The 16,991-nt window shown below is 36.1% G+C and overlaps 1 protein-coding gene across 1 annotated transcript; it reads right to left on the reverse strand.

Moving 5' to 3' along the window:
* Positions 1 to 736: 736 nt before the first annotated feature.
* Positions 737 to 16,337, reverse strand: LOC143561415 (pyrophosphate--fructose 6-phosphate 1-phosphotransferase subunit beta 1-like). The gene is made up of 16 exons (XM_077049511.1): positions 16,138 to 16,337; positions 13,297 to 13,449; positions 13,096 to 13,217; positions 12,955 to 13,008; positions 12,785 to 12,891; positions 12,603 to 12,708; positions 12,455 to 12,518; positions 12,187 to 12,275; positions 11,956 to 12,087; positions 11,700 to 11,870; positions 11,494 to 11,597; positions 11,235 to 11,346; positions 10,695 to 10,779; positions 10,098 to 10,142; positions 9,737 to 9,805; positions 737 to 879 (listed from the first exon to the last, which is right to left on the reverse strand). The coding sequence occupies exons 1-16, from the start codon at positions 16,295 to 16,297 to the stop codon at positions 803 to 805; spliced, it is 1,650 nt and encodes a 549-aa protein (XP_076905626.1). The 5' UTR covers positions 16,298 to 16,337; the 3' UTR covers positions 737 to 802.
* Positions 16,338 to 16,991: the final 654 nt, after the last annotated feature.

The raw sequence follows: 16,991 nt of genomic DNA on the forward strand, positions 1-16,991 counted from the left end.
TCTAATTAGGAAAAACAAATCTTCTATTAGGTGTAATCTATCTATCCTTGAATATATGTTGTTTGGCCACACATACTTGTTCGCAATCATTGTATTTTCATTCAAATTTGCAATTTTATCTGTTAATCTTGTCAATATCAAGTTGACATTGGCGAAATTTTGACCCGTCTTCTGCAATTGCGCATTTACTCTAAAAAGCGTGATTGCGTGTTTATTAAGCATCTTATCTAAATCGACACGAATGCTTGCCATCTTCGCTGTTGATCACCGGTGAAAGAATTGTTAATCGTTGATTCAAGGATGCTAAGAACGACGGATAATTGACTGCTTTGATACCAATGTTATGAAAGAAAATCATAAAGACAATTGACAACTCGATCAAAACTAGGGTATCCTTCTTCGATGGCTCATATAAGCTGATCAAATCGTTAGGAAATTTTAGAATTAGGCACTCATTTCTCTACACACTTAATAGAACCATATTCATTTATTTCTTTTATATATAAGATATACGTACTGTATTTCTTACATTTATGAGGTTAAGTCCCTAAACTGCACAACAATAAAATACAAACTATCTCCATGATAACTAACTAAACTCTAAATAATTGGAACAGATATTTACACTAATAAAGACTACGTACAGAGAGAGAATGCTCTAATAAAGTGCATATCTTCGTTAAAATTTATATGCTCTAATAAAAATAGCTTGTTTATAACAGTCACATCGAAGATGATAATTTAAATTTAAGAAGTTGTAAATGTGAAATTTTGATATGTGTTTAAGGATCTGTAAAGAGACTTATGCTTGGGATCCAAGTTCCAGCCTTAATGTGTGATTGATAAGATCAGATGTTGGACCAAAAAACTGAACAGGACCTGGAAAAAAATATACGAAAAATTAATGTTAGAACCTTCTGTCTTGCCAAAAACGGGTAGCAGGGCCATGTATACGGGTATGAAACATATTATTGTTATATTGGTTGTGTGTCTATCTTTGCGAATAAATAGTAGACTACGACACAAATGGAGACATGAAGTGGTTAAGCTTTTCCAGAAAACAAATAGTCCCCATGTCTAGTATTGGTTGGAAATAGTGGACCGGTTTGGTTAATTTAGCGCAGCTAACTGAGATATGACACGTGAGAGTTACACATTGGCCAACGAACTAGAATCTGCTTAGATTGATTAACCGATAAACGACGAACACAATTATGACGGAATTATTATTCATAATAGTTATAAAGAATGTAGTTATTTACTAATTGAATACACTGTTTCTGTCTTTAAACGAGAGTTAAACGAGTTGGTCCGACCTTATTTTGAGGTTATTGTTTTTATTCGGTTTTTTGTTTTATGATTATGGCCACCTTCACGGTTCAAAGTTGTAGTAATTAGGGTTTTTTCCATTGTTGTATTTATTTTTGTAAATATTGTAATAACGAAAACCCGAAGGCAAAACTGAGGAAGCTAAACAAGAGTCATGAAGTCAGTGGGAGTTGCTTGAGACAACTAGATGCTCTCAAGTCCATTAATGTGGTTGTTTGTGTGTTGTGACCCCGAGACCCTATGGATATTGCTATTAGGCTCTAGCAGACCGAACAAACTTTGGCTATATAGATTTACGTATTATCTTGCTATTGTGGTTGCTTATATCTTATAATCATAATAACGTAACTAACCGAATACCAACATAAAGTTTTTAAAATATCAAAACAGTCATATTAGAACAGGTTTTATAGAGGGTTTATAACTTGTCAAATTTGTCATTAAAACAAATTTTGTTTTAAAACGAATAATAACCATTAAGTTGTAAAAATTAAACTAAATTTAATTTTCGAAAACTATTAACTTAATAGATTTCTATTAACTTATAATTGGTTAAATGAATCATGATACACTTAGTTTTAACAGGTTATTTAAAATTAAGAGTCCTAAGAGATGAGAGGGTTCATCAACTTGTCTCGATTAAATATAGTAAAATTGGTTTTTACTCTATTTGGTAAATATTAAATTTAAATCCCAATTTCATATCAGTATTCCGTGTCATCTTACTATAAGCTACACTTGGGACCATAGTCACAGGAAACGTGACACCCCCCACGATCTTCGTTCCGGATCGCCTGTACCGGAAACGGGTACAAAGTCGTACCGATCGCCACCCGAAACGCGATCTGGAACGGTGAAATTGACTGTTCCCGATTGTTGAAAGAATTCTACTATTTTCATCTTATTCTCGTTTAAACCGCCATATTTTATTGATTGAGGAGGCTTAGAAGGATACTGGAGGCTGCTGGAGAGGAGAAGGAAAACAGAGGTGGATTTTGAAATTAGGGTTATTCTCGTTTAGTCTTATTTATAATTAAAATTTACATTTTTTACCCTTACAGTAGAATTTTCATCAAAATTTACCTTTATCTTTATGGCTGACTTTATAGATAGATGTTATTTTTATGTTAAAGTTTATTTTAAGTTAAACTTTAGTTAACTTATATTATAAACTTATAAAAAATATTACAAAAAAATCTATATAAAGTGTTTTGTATATGTTATGACGCACCTAATTACGGTACCGTACCACGTACCGAATTATCGTTCCGAATGAACCTACCCCACTCGTACCAAAAATATTTTTGGAATGCACGAACCGCGTACCAGTTTCCGTACCGCGATCTATGTGACTATGCTTGGGACATACTATGAAGTTCAATTGTTTGGAGCCACGGCACCACACTTGACTATAGCCTATCCCTCTAAGGTACAATGGTTTCGTTGACACGTTCGGCCCTTCAACACGTACATGTACCAGGGCGACTATTACTTTACTCTCCTGCTACGTGTCACAGCCGTCTAGAGACTTTGGAGGGAATATATGGGGCTAAACGTATCAAAATAGACAAGAGTTGTCTTAAAAGGCCTCATACCTAAGAGTTGTGTTTTAAACCATTGGCAATCGTTGTCAGCCTGCCTACCATTTATTAACGATGCGCTCCACAGCCCCCATTTCTAATTGATATAGCCAGATTCTCAAATTCCCGTAGATTCATGAAATTGTGTTATTAATAAAAAATAATTAAATCATCAAAAATACTAATAATTTATATTTTACTTATTTAAATATATGTCTACTGAAAATAACTCATTCTTCGCTCTAAGTCCATATTTGAGAAAGAAACCTGGATGACACAAACTTTCTTGAATGGCACCGCAATCTGAGATTTGTTCTCAAGATGGCAAAGAAGCTCTATACTCGGCAAAGAAGCTCTATACTCTTGATAGACCAATTCATACCGAACCTGAAAATGGCACAGATGTTGCCAAAAAATCTCTTAAAAAGTATAATGAGGATGCCGATGAGGTAGCTTCCATTATGCTAGCCAGCATGTCTTCCAACCTCGCTAAGAACTTGGAAGATGTAGGTGCCTGTGAGATGCTTGAGCAACTCAAGGTCATGTTTAAGAACAAGCCCGAAAAGAGACCTATGACACCATGAAGCAACTCATAAGCTGCAGGATGGAACAGGGATCCTCTGTTAGTGCGCATGTCATCAAGAAAAAGGGTACATTGACCAGTTAAAGAAACTTTATAATCATATATCGGATGAAATTGTTGCGGATTTCATCTTGAACTATCTCTCCAAATCCTATGACCAGTTCGTAATGAATTTCAATATGAATGTCTTGGTGAAGACAATGTCACAAAATGGCTTCATGGAATGCCTAAAATGGCTTAAATGAATATTCTAAGAAAAACTAATCAAGTTCTTACGGTTAAATCTGCCAGTGTCACAAACACCAACCCCAAGAACCGAGGTTATAACAGCAAAGGCAAGAAAAAGGTTATTGTTGTTGTCAAGCATGCCACCAACACTAACAAGAATGTTGCTAATTTCCCATTGTCTTCTCCTGAAGAGCACCACTACTATAAATGCAACAAGATGGGGCACTGGAATGTAACTTCCCCAAGTATCTAGGCGAAATAATAAAGAAGAGTGCCAATGGTGAAGGTTGCTCTAAAGATATTTCTATTTATGGTATTGAACTTTTCACTGTTTCTAACAACACATGTGTATTTGATACCGGATGTGGTTACCACATAATTAATGTATTGCAGGAACCTGAAAACTAGAAGGAGATGAAACAAGTCGACATGGAGCTCATCATTGGTGATGGGAAAAGAGTCTCAGTTCATGAAAATAGCACATATCGTTGCTTGTCCATCTAGCCGTGTAGTTAATTTAAATTACTATTTGTTTGCATCTATAGTTTGACAAGAAACATTATTTCAGTTTCTTTACTTTTTGAACAAGGATTTAAGTAATCTTTTAATGGCATTGTTATTTCCGCTTACTTGAATGACATCTTTTATATTGAGGCTAAACCTCGAAACGGTATTTATGATATTAATGTTCAAACAAAGAATAACGTATATAATCTTTTAAAACGTATCAGATCTGGTGTCAAAGATACATTTCTGTAGAATCGCCGAATTGGCCACATAAGCAAGGCACGAGTTAATAGAGACTCCAATCTGAAGGGATTCTTGAATCCATAGGACTGGAGTCCTTAGAAGATTTAGAATCTTGTTTAGCTGGCAAACTCGCCAAGGACTCCGTCACCAATATTAGTGAACGAGCTAAGGATCTGTTAGGACTCATACATACTAATGTGTGTGGTCCTTTAAGATACATGCCTAGATTCATGAAAGATACTTTGTTTCTTTAATTGACAATTATAGTCGATATGCTTATGTTTATCTTATGTAACACAAGTACGAAACCTTTGAAAAGTTCAAAGAGTTTTAGAACGAAGTGGAAAACCAACTCGATAAAATGATTAAAATACTTTGATTAGATCGAGGTGGAGGATATCTCATGTTGGAGTTCATTAATCATCTAAAAGAGTGTGGAATTGTTTCAAAGCTCACTCCACAAGGCACACCCCAACATAACGGCATGAGCGATAGGAGAAATCGAACTCTGCTAAACATGGTCTAATCGATGATGTGTAGAACTAACTTGCCTCACTGTCGCCCGCATTGTCAATATGTCTCCGACTAAAAAGGTAAACAGACCCCATATGGAATATGGCATGGGTGTAAGCCCAATTTGTCTTACCTAAGAGTATGGGGATGTGATGAACACATCACCAATGATTCCGATGACAAGCTCGATCCTCGCGACGTAAAAGTTGTTTTCTTCGGATACCATAACCGAAGCGGATATTATTTTTACCATCCTGATACAATAAAAATATGATTTCTATCAAAAGGAAGGGTCACTTCCTAGAGAAAGAAATTCTCGAACGAGGAACTGAAAATAGTATTTTCGATCTTGAAGAAATTCGATAACTACAAACAACCGCTGAGGAAGTTGGAACATCTAATCAACAAGTTGTTGCTGAAAAATCAAACACAAACACAAGCGTTCGCGGAGGAAGTAAGATTCGCAAGGAACCTGAAAGATACCTATAGCATCTGAATGGTCCCGAAGACCTATTAGTAGCTAAGTCTAATGACGAAGCTGCTAACTAAAAATTTGGTCTCCTGGATCTAGAACTGAGAAATGGCAAGAAGCATGAACGTCGAGAGGCAATCTGTGCGTGACATTCATGTCTGGAACTTGGTTGAGTTACCCCTCGAGTGTCAAGAAGTATGGAGCAAGTGGATTTTCAAATGAAAAACCGACATGCATGGAAATGTACAGACATATAAAGTATGGCTAGTCGCCAAAGTTTTACTCAAACTCAGGGTATTGACAATGATAAAACCTTCTCGTCCATTGCTATGATAATCGATCAGGATATTACTAGCCATAACGTCGCACTATGGCTACGAGATATGGCAAATGGATGTCAAACCGCTTTTCTTAATGGACACCTCTCTAAAGCCTGAAGGTTTTGTCGATCCCAAAAATATCCTAATATGGTGTGAGAACTTAATAAGTCCACTTATGGCCTTAAGCAGGCATCTCATAGCTAGAATATTTGTTTTTATGAGAAAACCAAAGAGTTTTGTTCTATTAAAAAATGAAGATGAGCCTTATGTTTACAAAAGGCTAGTGGGGGCACTGTATCATTCCTTATCTTGTATTTAGATGATATACTGATCATTGAAAAAAAAAATCCCTATGCTTAAAGAGGTCAAGCACTTGTTGGGATCTTGCTTCGCAATGAAAGATCTTGGTGAAGCTGCTTATACCCTAGTAATCAAGATCTACCATGATATATCTAAGCGGCTTCTAGGGCCAAGTCAAAGTATATACATAGACAAGTAATGGCACGTTTCTCAATGGGAAACTCCAAGAAAGGTGGAGTTTCAGTTGCTAAAGGAACCTTTCTTGAACAAACCACAATCTAATTCAACAGACATTTAAACTAAACACATGCAAGCAATTCTGTATGCTTCAGCGATTAGTTCTATCATGTATGTTGTGTTAAGTACTAGACCTAACGTCTCGTATGTTTTAAGCATGACCAGCTATTTTTAGCAAAGTACAACCGTTGCCCATTGGACTGCAGTAAAGAACATTCTAAGGTACTTGAAGAGAACCAATGAAATGTTCTTTGTGTTTGGAGGAGTGGAAGAGGAGCTCACTGTAAGGTGTTACACTGGCGTTGGATTCCAAAGTGACCGAGATGATTCTCGCTCACAATTTTGATTCGTATGCACCCTCAATGGAGGAGTTGTTTGCATGAAATTCTCCAAATAGAGTGTGGTGGCTGTTTCAACCACCAAATCTGAATATATTGCTGGATCAGATGCTGCAAAGCAAGCTTCTTGGATGAATAACTTCATCTCCGACTTCGATGTGGTTCCAAATAGAAGTTCCACTATATATGGGAAATATTGGAACAAGCAGACATCATATTAAGCAAAATAAACACATATCAAAACCTAGCAGACCCGTTCACTAAGCCAGTGACTCAGGCCAAGCATAACAAACACATGGATGCTTTCGGTCTTAGAATAGCTAGTCATCTGTTTTAATTTAGTATTCAAATGTACAAACATTTAAACAGCTCTACTTTTGAATTAACTTTTGATTTAATGGTTAAATGAAAATATAGAATCTTACAACTGTGTTCGATTTTAATACGTTTAAGCCATGAATATTATATTTTAAATTATCCGTAGTCAGTCATACTCAAGAGAACGACTCTAAATTAAGACTATTCTGACTTTGGACTCAAAGAGTTGAATTCAAACTCACAGACCTCATTATGAATAACGCTGGATATAACTCGCATCAAATCATCTTCATGAATCTAAGTAATAAGATGTTTTGATTTTTGTATACTCAGACCTAAGATGATGCATACTAGAACTTTCATTTACCAAAGACTATTCTTTGATAAGTGTTAACCGCTATCACATAACTTCCAGTCATAAAGGCATTGGTTGGAACCAGCTTTGAAGTTTAGTGAGAGTTGTATGTAGTTAAGATGAGATTATGTACTCTTACATTATATGTAACAGTTAGACATCCTAGCACCCTTGGTGATTCAAACTGGTGAAGTGTGAGGCCTCACCCAAACTTACTGCGTGTTTGATTGGACCACTTTGATTCTTGATCGAGAAAAATATTAATTGAACCCCATGTGAGACTGAATTTGATCCATGTCTCATTGTTCAATTGATGTCTTATATGGAAATGATAGGTGAAAACGATTATCATAAGCTCATTGTCTTGCAACATGATGTTCCAACATGTTTTGGTTAATGAATTTATAGGGTCAAAACTTGTTGGGAGTAGCCATGTGTAGCTAAAGCACCGTTGGTTCTCTGTGTTAAGGATATTAATCAAAAGTCGTCCAAGTGGGAGACTATTGGAAATAGTGGACCAATTTGGTTAATTGAACGCGGCTTACCGAGTTACGACCCGTGAGAATTACATCTTGGCAACGAACAAAAGTCTGCTTAAATTCTCTAACCTGTAAACAACGAATATAGTTATGACAGACCGAATTATTATTTATAACAATTGTAAATAATATATTTTCTTTACTAATTAAATAAAATGGTTTGGTCAAACGAGAGTTAAATCAGTTGGACTTTGGGGCCCATTTAGAATTTATTGTTAATATAAGATTATATTAATAATCTTATATAAGAATAAAATAACCTACCACACTCTTGCATAACAAATAAGCTTCTTCAAATAAGCTAAAAAACCATCTTCAAATAAGTTTCTTTACATTAGCCTATATAAGCTAATAAGCATAAGTTTAAAAAGCTAATCCAAACACTAAATTAAGCTTATTTTGTAAAAAAAGCTATAAGCTTCACTACAAAAGCTAGGCCAAACACCCCCTAAGTACATAGCTATCAAACTAAACTTCGAGTTATATCCTTATACTCCAACAACAAGGGAAGGACAATTAGATCTTTGGTGATATATCTTTCTCTCTCATTTTACGAATCTAAAAACTTCAACCGTTAAAGGAGCAATCGGCCACCCTAGCCAATCGCTGGATAAACCGACCACCACTAAGTTACCGTGTACAAGCCACCACCACTTCGTTGTTGATTCGTCACTGGCGTTTGTGCGTTGAACCTCGCTGTCTCAGCCGGTATTCATTAACCGGGTATATATTTATCTCAGTGGTTAATAACACTTTGTAAATTATTATAGTGCTCGTACGGGTTTTGTAACCAGATCCCGTTGAGTTTAGTTTTAGTGATGATTACTTATTTATGATTTCTGTTGTGCATATTAATTAATTTGATTAATTAATTATCTAACATATTATTAAACCGGATTTAATAATGTTAAAGTTTTAACTGGTCACCTTGGAATTCAGTAATACTAATACTAATTGTGTCATTTGATTAAATGATATTATTAAGGCAAAGCTTGTAACCTTAAAAAGAAATACCGGAAATGTATTTATCCAACATGGCATAAGTGTTATTATATTGTTTTTCTTTCGATTTTCCCAATATTTTAGCTAGAGGTGAGAAAAAACGGTTCGAAACCACCAGAACCGATAAACCGGAACCGAACCGGTTCCTCTGAACCGCTAACTTGGGTTACCTTACGGTTCTCGGTTCGGAGTATTTGCATTAAATGGTTCCCGGTTCGGTTCCGGGCAAAACCAACGATTCTAGGCGTGGAACCGAAGAACCGGAATTAAAAAATGATAAATAAATTTACCAATCCTCATTTTTATAGGGTAACTTATTAGTTGGCCTCCATTCAATCATTTTTTAATAGAAATCTTCTTTCTTTGTGTTCAATACCTAGCAACTAATATCAATTTTAATTCGAGCTTTCAATGTGATATAATATAAAATGATATAATCTTCCTTTAATCTATCGTCACTAATAATTTATTTAACTTAAACAATTAGGTAATAAAATATATAATGAATGTTCATGTTGTAATCTAAATTAAGTTTATCGTGAAAAAAAAACATACAATTATATAAACTAGTTTTGCAATTTGCAAAGTTTGCACAACCCATTTGATAAATAAACGACCGATCCGGTTCTGGCATAGAACCGATTAGCGAGAACCAACTTTACCGGTTATGGAACCGATCCGGTTTACTAAAATAGAGTCCGGTTCCGGTTCTATTGTAAGTATTTTCGGTTTTGGTTCGGTTATTGCGGTCTGAACCGTTGCACAGCCCTAAATTATTATCATAAATAATTAATGTGTATAATATGACTAAAAAACTATATTTTTAAACCAAATCAACTTAAATATGTAGCAGTTGAGTTAGATGAATGTACCTGGGTTGATGTAACGGTTCTTTAGAGACCATTCATCGCGCATTGACGCAAACTTTTTGAAAGGTGCACCTAAGGTAATCAAACTGTGGATATTAATATTGTACAACTTATAATAAAATGAATTCTGTTATGGATTTAAATAACTAATAAATCATAAAAAATAATACTTTGAATGAAAAATAATTAATATAAATTAATACATAAAAGTCATGCCCAGCAATCCTGTTGAGATTAGCCGGTTCACCGGTCCAACCAGTAATCTATCGGTTCAAGTGATAACGCTTATAGAGGCGTAGCGGGACCGGCTAGGAACTCGGTTCCTGGTCCGGTCATGAAAGGTCATGAAAATACTGGATGTTACCTTGAAGTTCCACCATTGCTTTCTTGATCACAGGCTTAAACTTGCCTGCAAAAGTATTGTTATACTTTTAATACAAAATATGTGAATTTGCTATAACTTATAGGCAATAAGAGAGAGGGTGTAAGCGGTGGTTGTGTGGAATCACTTAAACCGTCGGTGTAAGGTCCCGTCAATCTTCAGGTTCTCAGTGAGAGATGTATTAGAGTTGTATAAATTAGTGGGGTTACGGGAAAGAGAAAAGGAAAAGAGGTGTTTCACGGGATTGTGATTATAGCTTATTAGAGAATTTGGAAATCGAGAAACGAAAAAAATTTTGAAAGGAAAGAAATCAAGATCGAATCGATAATTGAGGAGATTAAATTTTTAGGATTCCTTTGGTACAATCATAGATCTAAGAAGGCTCCGATAGTTTGGTTAAATTGGTGTACGAAACTTTATTTTCATGTAGTTGTGTTCTTTGTGTGTTCGTGGCTGCCCTCCGGCTTGTGGAGAGAGCTTGTTCGACGTTTTTGTACGGTGTTTATAAAAGCTTACATTCAGATAATAATAATAATAATAATAATAATAATAATAATAATAATAATAATAGATTAATACCTTGCCTTCTCTCCAAGTCCATTAAAGATGTCAATGCCATTCCACCTACTGTCCAATCTTCTACACGGGCACCTAAATTTCCCACCTGAGCTTGATGGTATAATAAATGTTAGTTTCTGAAGCTCTATTTCTAAAGTTCAAAATTAATTAATTTGTGAATAGTTTTCAAGTCTAAACTAGGCTCAAACTCAGCCTTTAATTATTATAATAATAACTATTCTATATTTAACACATATATATACATCAGATTGAAAACTATAACTTTATATATAAACTAATATAAAACATTTAATTGTTTTTTAATAGTTCTATATATAGTAATTCTTATTATACAAATATAACTATAAAATATTATATGAAAATTAAATAAGTAATAGGCTCGACTATATTTATTAGTCTTGCAAGTGTAAGCTCGATACGTGAAGTTTGTGATGGAGCTCATTTATAAAAAGAACGTGATTATAAGCTTGACTTAATTTGAGCTTTTATTAAGTGGTTTATGAGCGGATCAGCTCGTTTAGAGAAAGTTCAAAAGCCAACCGAGGAAATCAATCCTGTCTTTCCAGAATGAAGCAGAGCTGCTGCACCGTAACCCAAAGCATAGCAGTAGTTTGAGTCAAAATTTGATGGCAAACCACACCTCCCTTCATAACTGCACATATATAGACACCATTTACAGCAGAAATGAAACCGGCCAGTAGCCTTTTTTAAATTTCTACGTATATGTATTCACGGTCAAATCAAATTGTTTATAATGTTTTGAAAAGTATGAAAACGGTCACGGATGTCGACAACATACCCGAAAAAGTGTGGCTGGCCTTTGAAATTCTTGTTACATTTCCTCTTCTCTAGTTCAGCTTCCACCATTTGAATGAGCATCTTTTCAGTTTCTATTTTAGAAACCTGTAACCAAAAAATAATGAACCAAACCCATTATATTCATTAATGATCAATTAATATGTATTATGTATGTATATATAATTATAATTATAATTATGCAACCACCTGCACATTTCCATGAGGGTCTCTCTCTAACAGCAGCTGTTCCTGAATTGCTTTCGGTAATATCTCAAAGACATCATGAGACTGACTCCTAAGTTTCTTCTTCCATGCTCCTTGCTGATCAACAACACCATGGGCTATAATTTCATTAAGCTCTGCAATAAGTTGCTGCACCTGCATATATATACTCCATCATTCATGATCCGGTTAAGATGCAATTAATTCACTATACATCAATAAACCCTAGCTAAATGTATACCTCTGGGACGAAATCAATCAAGCCTTCTGGTATGAGGATAATACCATAATTGTAACCAACATCTGCGCGTTTGCATATTATGTTTGTTATATAATTTGTAATACTCTTTAGCGTCTGCTTTTGAGCAGCAACCTGCAATAACATGAGTTAACCATCGACTTTATTTATTGCAAATTAAAATGCTTTTAAACAGTTATTTAGATAACATAAGACAAGGATAATAAGGGATGCCTCTTCTCCAATGATTGTTATGTTTGGGTGCGTCTGCAAAGCGCATTCCAAGGTTATGTGTGACGCAGCACGGCCCATTAACCTTACAACTGCAGTTATAAATACAATACGTACAAGGGTTGAATATTGTAAGAATATGAAAGAGTGATTGCATTCCATTCAACAGACGGTTACAATATCTATATATAGATGACTGCAACTTACAATATTTAAAACTATTTGACGAGTGTAGATACGGATAAAACTAGAAAGTTTAAAGCACGCTTACAGTGATAATACTTTCCTGTCGAACGAGCATCAACCATCAAATTTCCAATCATTTCTGAATATATCTGTATATCATAGAACAACAACCTTGCATAAATGAACATTGCAGCAACTTACCATGATGCCTTGGAAACACATAATATTCTTACCTTGCATGCAGTGTCAAACCCAAAACTTGTTGGAACTTCTTTACACTTCAAGTCACCATCTATGGTTTTTGGGCATCCAATAACCCGAGTTTTCATGCCTTTAGCCCTTCAACAAGTTAAAGATGCCAATAAAATCCTAACCAAATTTGGTCTTTCGAGGGGGGAAACAGAATACAACACACCTAAAGTTTTCGGCTAGCAGGCAAGCATTTGTATTCGAGTCATCCCCGCCAATGACTACAATTCCATCCAAATCAAGCATCTTGGCTGTTTCCCGAGCTTCATGAAACTGCAAGAAATTACAATCTCGTTAACAAACCCAAAATTAAATTAAGGTTTAATGTATATATACCTGCTGAGGTGTTTCAATCTTGTCTCTTCCGCTACAGATCATATCAAAGCCGCCCTGCAAATTATATATTCTAAACGTAGTTAATGCTTGGCAAAAGAAAGAAAAAAAAAACGTGATTATACTATGTGCTTGTAACATTACCTGATTTCTGTAAGGGTAGACGAATTCGTGAGACAAATGAACATATTTACACTTCAAAAATCCAATAGGGCCACCTTTAAACCCATATATTGTGCTGTTTTTGGTTCTATTATGTAAATAGTCTGTATTAATCCAGCCAACCATAGGAAAACCATTATTAGCTCTTCAACAAATAAAAAACAAGTTATATATCATACGTACCGAAAATTCCAGAAATCACATTGTGTCCACCGGGAGCCTGGCCTCCTGACAGAATTACACCAATCTTTAGACTCTTCGTCGGTAAAGAGCCGCCTGCTTTCAAGGATACAGATGGCTGCCCAAACAGATTTGGAAAAAGCTTTGCGATTTCATCTGCATAATTATAATCCAGTTACTTGTATGCGTCTTCATATATAAGACTACAAGGAAACAGGTATGATCTGAAACTATTTTGTGCAGATAGATAATAATATTGTATAAATTACCCTATATATCAGTTGCACCCCCTGTGGAGGTAGGGTACCAAAAAAGACCCAAATACCCTTAAGTACCACCCGCGGGTCACAGAGAATCCTCTTATAAGCCACCCGCGGGACACATGGACCACCCGCATATCACGAATGAGGAGGTACGTCCTCACAACACGCGCGGAAGCATCCTGGCATCCTCAAAAGTCATCCGCAGGACGGGATATCTGTCCGCCTAAACATCCGGAAGACAATGCCAGCGGGACAGCTGTCATCACTCAAATACTCTCTAGAAGAAGGTTCATGACTCTTACTTGAGGAATACGTGACTGAACAGCCAATAAATAAAGGACACCTGGCCAGTTTGTTATAACCGTGCACATGGCCAGGGTGCAATCCATCCTATCATTGGGCGACGCGTGTCCAGGTTGTTATACCCATGCACATGGGACGTATAGCTCAACCTATCACAAGAGGACACGCGTCCAGGCAGTTATCAAAGATCTTCTGGAAGAGGACAGCTGGCCCAATCACCTTCCTACATCCTTCGGCTATAAATACCTTGTCAAACGGTATGAGGTATTCATTCACTCACCTACATTCTGACTACACTTAGTCTATATACTTCAGTACTTTCTCCCTTACGAACGTTACTGATTCTCACGCCGGAGGGTGGTTACAGGAAGACCCCCCTCTTGTCCTTCCTGTAACGAGACTCACGGTGTCTGTTTTGTAGGTTCCGGTCACTGGACTTTGGGAAGTCTTACTCATATCTTAGTTGTGATTACCGTACTTTACCCTATAGACTCATTGGATCCAGGACCCATACCCGGGGATCGGATCTGTGTTTCTTCATTGGCGCCATCCGTGTTTGGTGTTAGAACAACAATAATTTTCGTTGGTTTTTTGGTTCGTTTGATATGAGTAACCTTCCTGAAGGGCCGACTGGAACCCCTGCACCCGATTCACGTGTAACTAACACAGAAGCACCTCCGGGTCTTAGTGTTTTTGCACGTATCACAACTCAGGGTGGCCGTGCTCTTGAGCGTATCACTGCTCCGGGGTCACGAATCACTGAGATAACACCTGGGGGGTTTTTCCCTTAGAAAATGTCACATCACCAACCGATCCTACCCCCACAAACATGGGACGTGCCTTGGCACCGGAAGGTTCCAATTTGGGTTAAAAACGAATTACGGAAGAGACTCGCCGGAAACGGCCAGAATTGGATCTGGAAAATGATTCAGGCAATTCTGATATCGCGGGATCTCATCAACGTAATTCTAGATCCAGAGGAGCATTAACTACTGAGGAGTGGCTCCACGTGCAACAACAAAGTTTGGTGGCTGAATACGAGCGAAGAAAACGTAATGAACGAATTCACGCTCGCACTTTGGATTATGAGGAATCTCCTAGGAGATCTCCTTCCCCTCCACCAATAGTGAGAGGAAGTCAGATTCGTTACAGCCAACAGGCGGAGCCAGAATTTGGCGAATTACTAAGGCTACGCCCTCGTCCTCGCATAGACATGCGGATACCATCCTATTTGGACGAGTTTGATAGTTATGATTCATCTTATCACCCGGGAGATTACAGTATGTATACCGGGGATAGTAGGATGAGCTCACAGGCGAGAAGCAGTCGTTCCGGATCAATTTGAGATCACTTTCAACTGCCATTAACAATGTCGTGTCTGAGAATCATTAAAAAGTTTTGTGCCGAAGGTGAAACAAATTTTGGGCCTTAAATAAAAGGGTTTTTTATTACAATTAAACTTTTAAATAGGCTTACTTTATTATGATTTATCTTGTACAACATTTTATTTTTATAAAATGGCCTTAAATTAATTGAGTAATTGGGTTTAAACATTTAAAATACATATTTTATCAAAAATATATATATACATATATATTTAATAAAAAAAATTCGGGCCTACCAGGGTGATCGGGCCGGGGGAGGGGGGGGCATCGACCACCCCGCCCTCTTCAAAGCCGGTCTTGTTAACTGACATTTAAGTTTCTGTTAAATTAACGTAAAATGATCAATTTACCATAACTAATAAAAAACAGAAAATTAATAAAACCAAACACTTCTTAATAGCTTAATCATCATCCACCAACCCAGCAAACCCCTACCTTTGTGCAGGGGCGAAGCTTGGACTATAACACGGAGGGGATGAGCGGACTCAACACATATAAAAATTTTCATAAACGTGAAGCGATGCTCAAAATTTTAAGACCAAAAGGGGTCAATTTACAGTACTGCGTATAAAAATTTTATGATAAAAACGTGTAAATTTACGGTCAACAGCTTCCCAAAAACTTAAGGAGAATAATAAGAAGACACTAACTTTTCACAACTGTTAAGTTCTTTTTGCACAGGATTTAATTTCCTTATGGATGGCATTATATATATATAAAATCTTTTGAACAACGTACCAAGAAAACGCATGTATTATAAAAAGGTAAAAACCACCCCAAAACAATTACAAGGTATGTACCACTTAATTACCATTCCGTTTAGGGTCTAAGATGCTCGCTAGTGTAGGTGAATCAACATGAATTAAAAATAGGAAATAGCTGGATCAGAGAACCTGGATTGCCGGTGGCAGAGGTCTTAGGGCCATCGACGACACTGAATGAAGATTTGAGTATGGAGGGAAGAGGAATGGACGCTTTAAGGCGACTAATCTCGACTTCACTGTAGACGGAGGGCGAGCGGCCGGGTTTCACATATCCGTTGGCAGTGGGCATGACCGATCGATTGCTGGAGGTGAAGGTAATTATGATTGGAATGAATAAGACAGAGTGGATTATAATTTGTGATATGTGTACGTACATTCTAGGGTAATAATTTTCATATTTGTCCGATTACTGAGGATTTGCATGAGACTCGTTCTAAACTCAATTTCTTTTTCTAGTACCACCCTTTGTTGCATGAAATGATATATAAATTACAAAACTTGTACTCCAACTATCATTCTGTTTTCAATTTAATACTAGAAGTCGTGTAATTTCCAAACATCTATCTATCTATTCTAATAAAGTAAAATAATTGTGGACGTATGTCAGTTTGTTGTTAATACTCACAATGTTTTCCCACCAAAACTAATATATGTATCAATAATTATCCATTTTCCGTTTACGCTCTATTTATATTACATATCTATAACATGATTGAATTATTCATTTTTCTTTAAACTCTATTTATATTATATCTATACATTTTTATAAATATAAATATTTACATATTATACTATATACAATGTTTGAATATATTTCACAACATACTTGGTGAAATCCAAAAATTAACAATAAACTGTGTTTGTAATCTATTTGTTTTTTTACCTTGTCATATAAACTTATAAATTATAAATATGTGGTTTAAATCTATTTTTCGGTTAATTTATTAAGCTATACATATATGTGTTAAATTGAAAGGATAATA

This window comes from Bidens hawaiensis, unplaced genomic scaffold (assembly GCF_021521415.1).
Source record: "Bidens hawaiensis isolate Kalapana, Puna unplaced genomic scaffold, B.hawaiensis_p1.1 tig00001145_1, whole genome shotgun sequence".
Classification (NCBI taxonomy): domain Eukaryota; kingdom Viridiplantae; phylum Streptophyta; class Magnoliopsida; order Asterales; family Asteraceae; genus Bidens; species Bidens hawaiensis.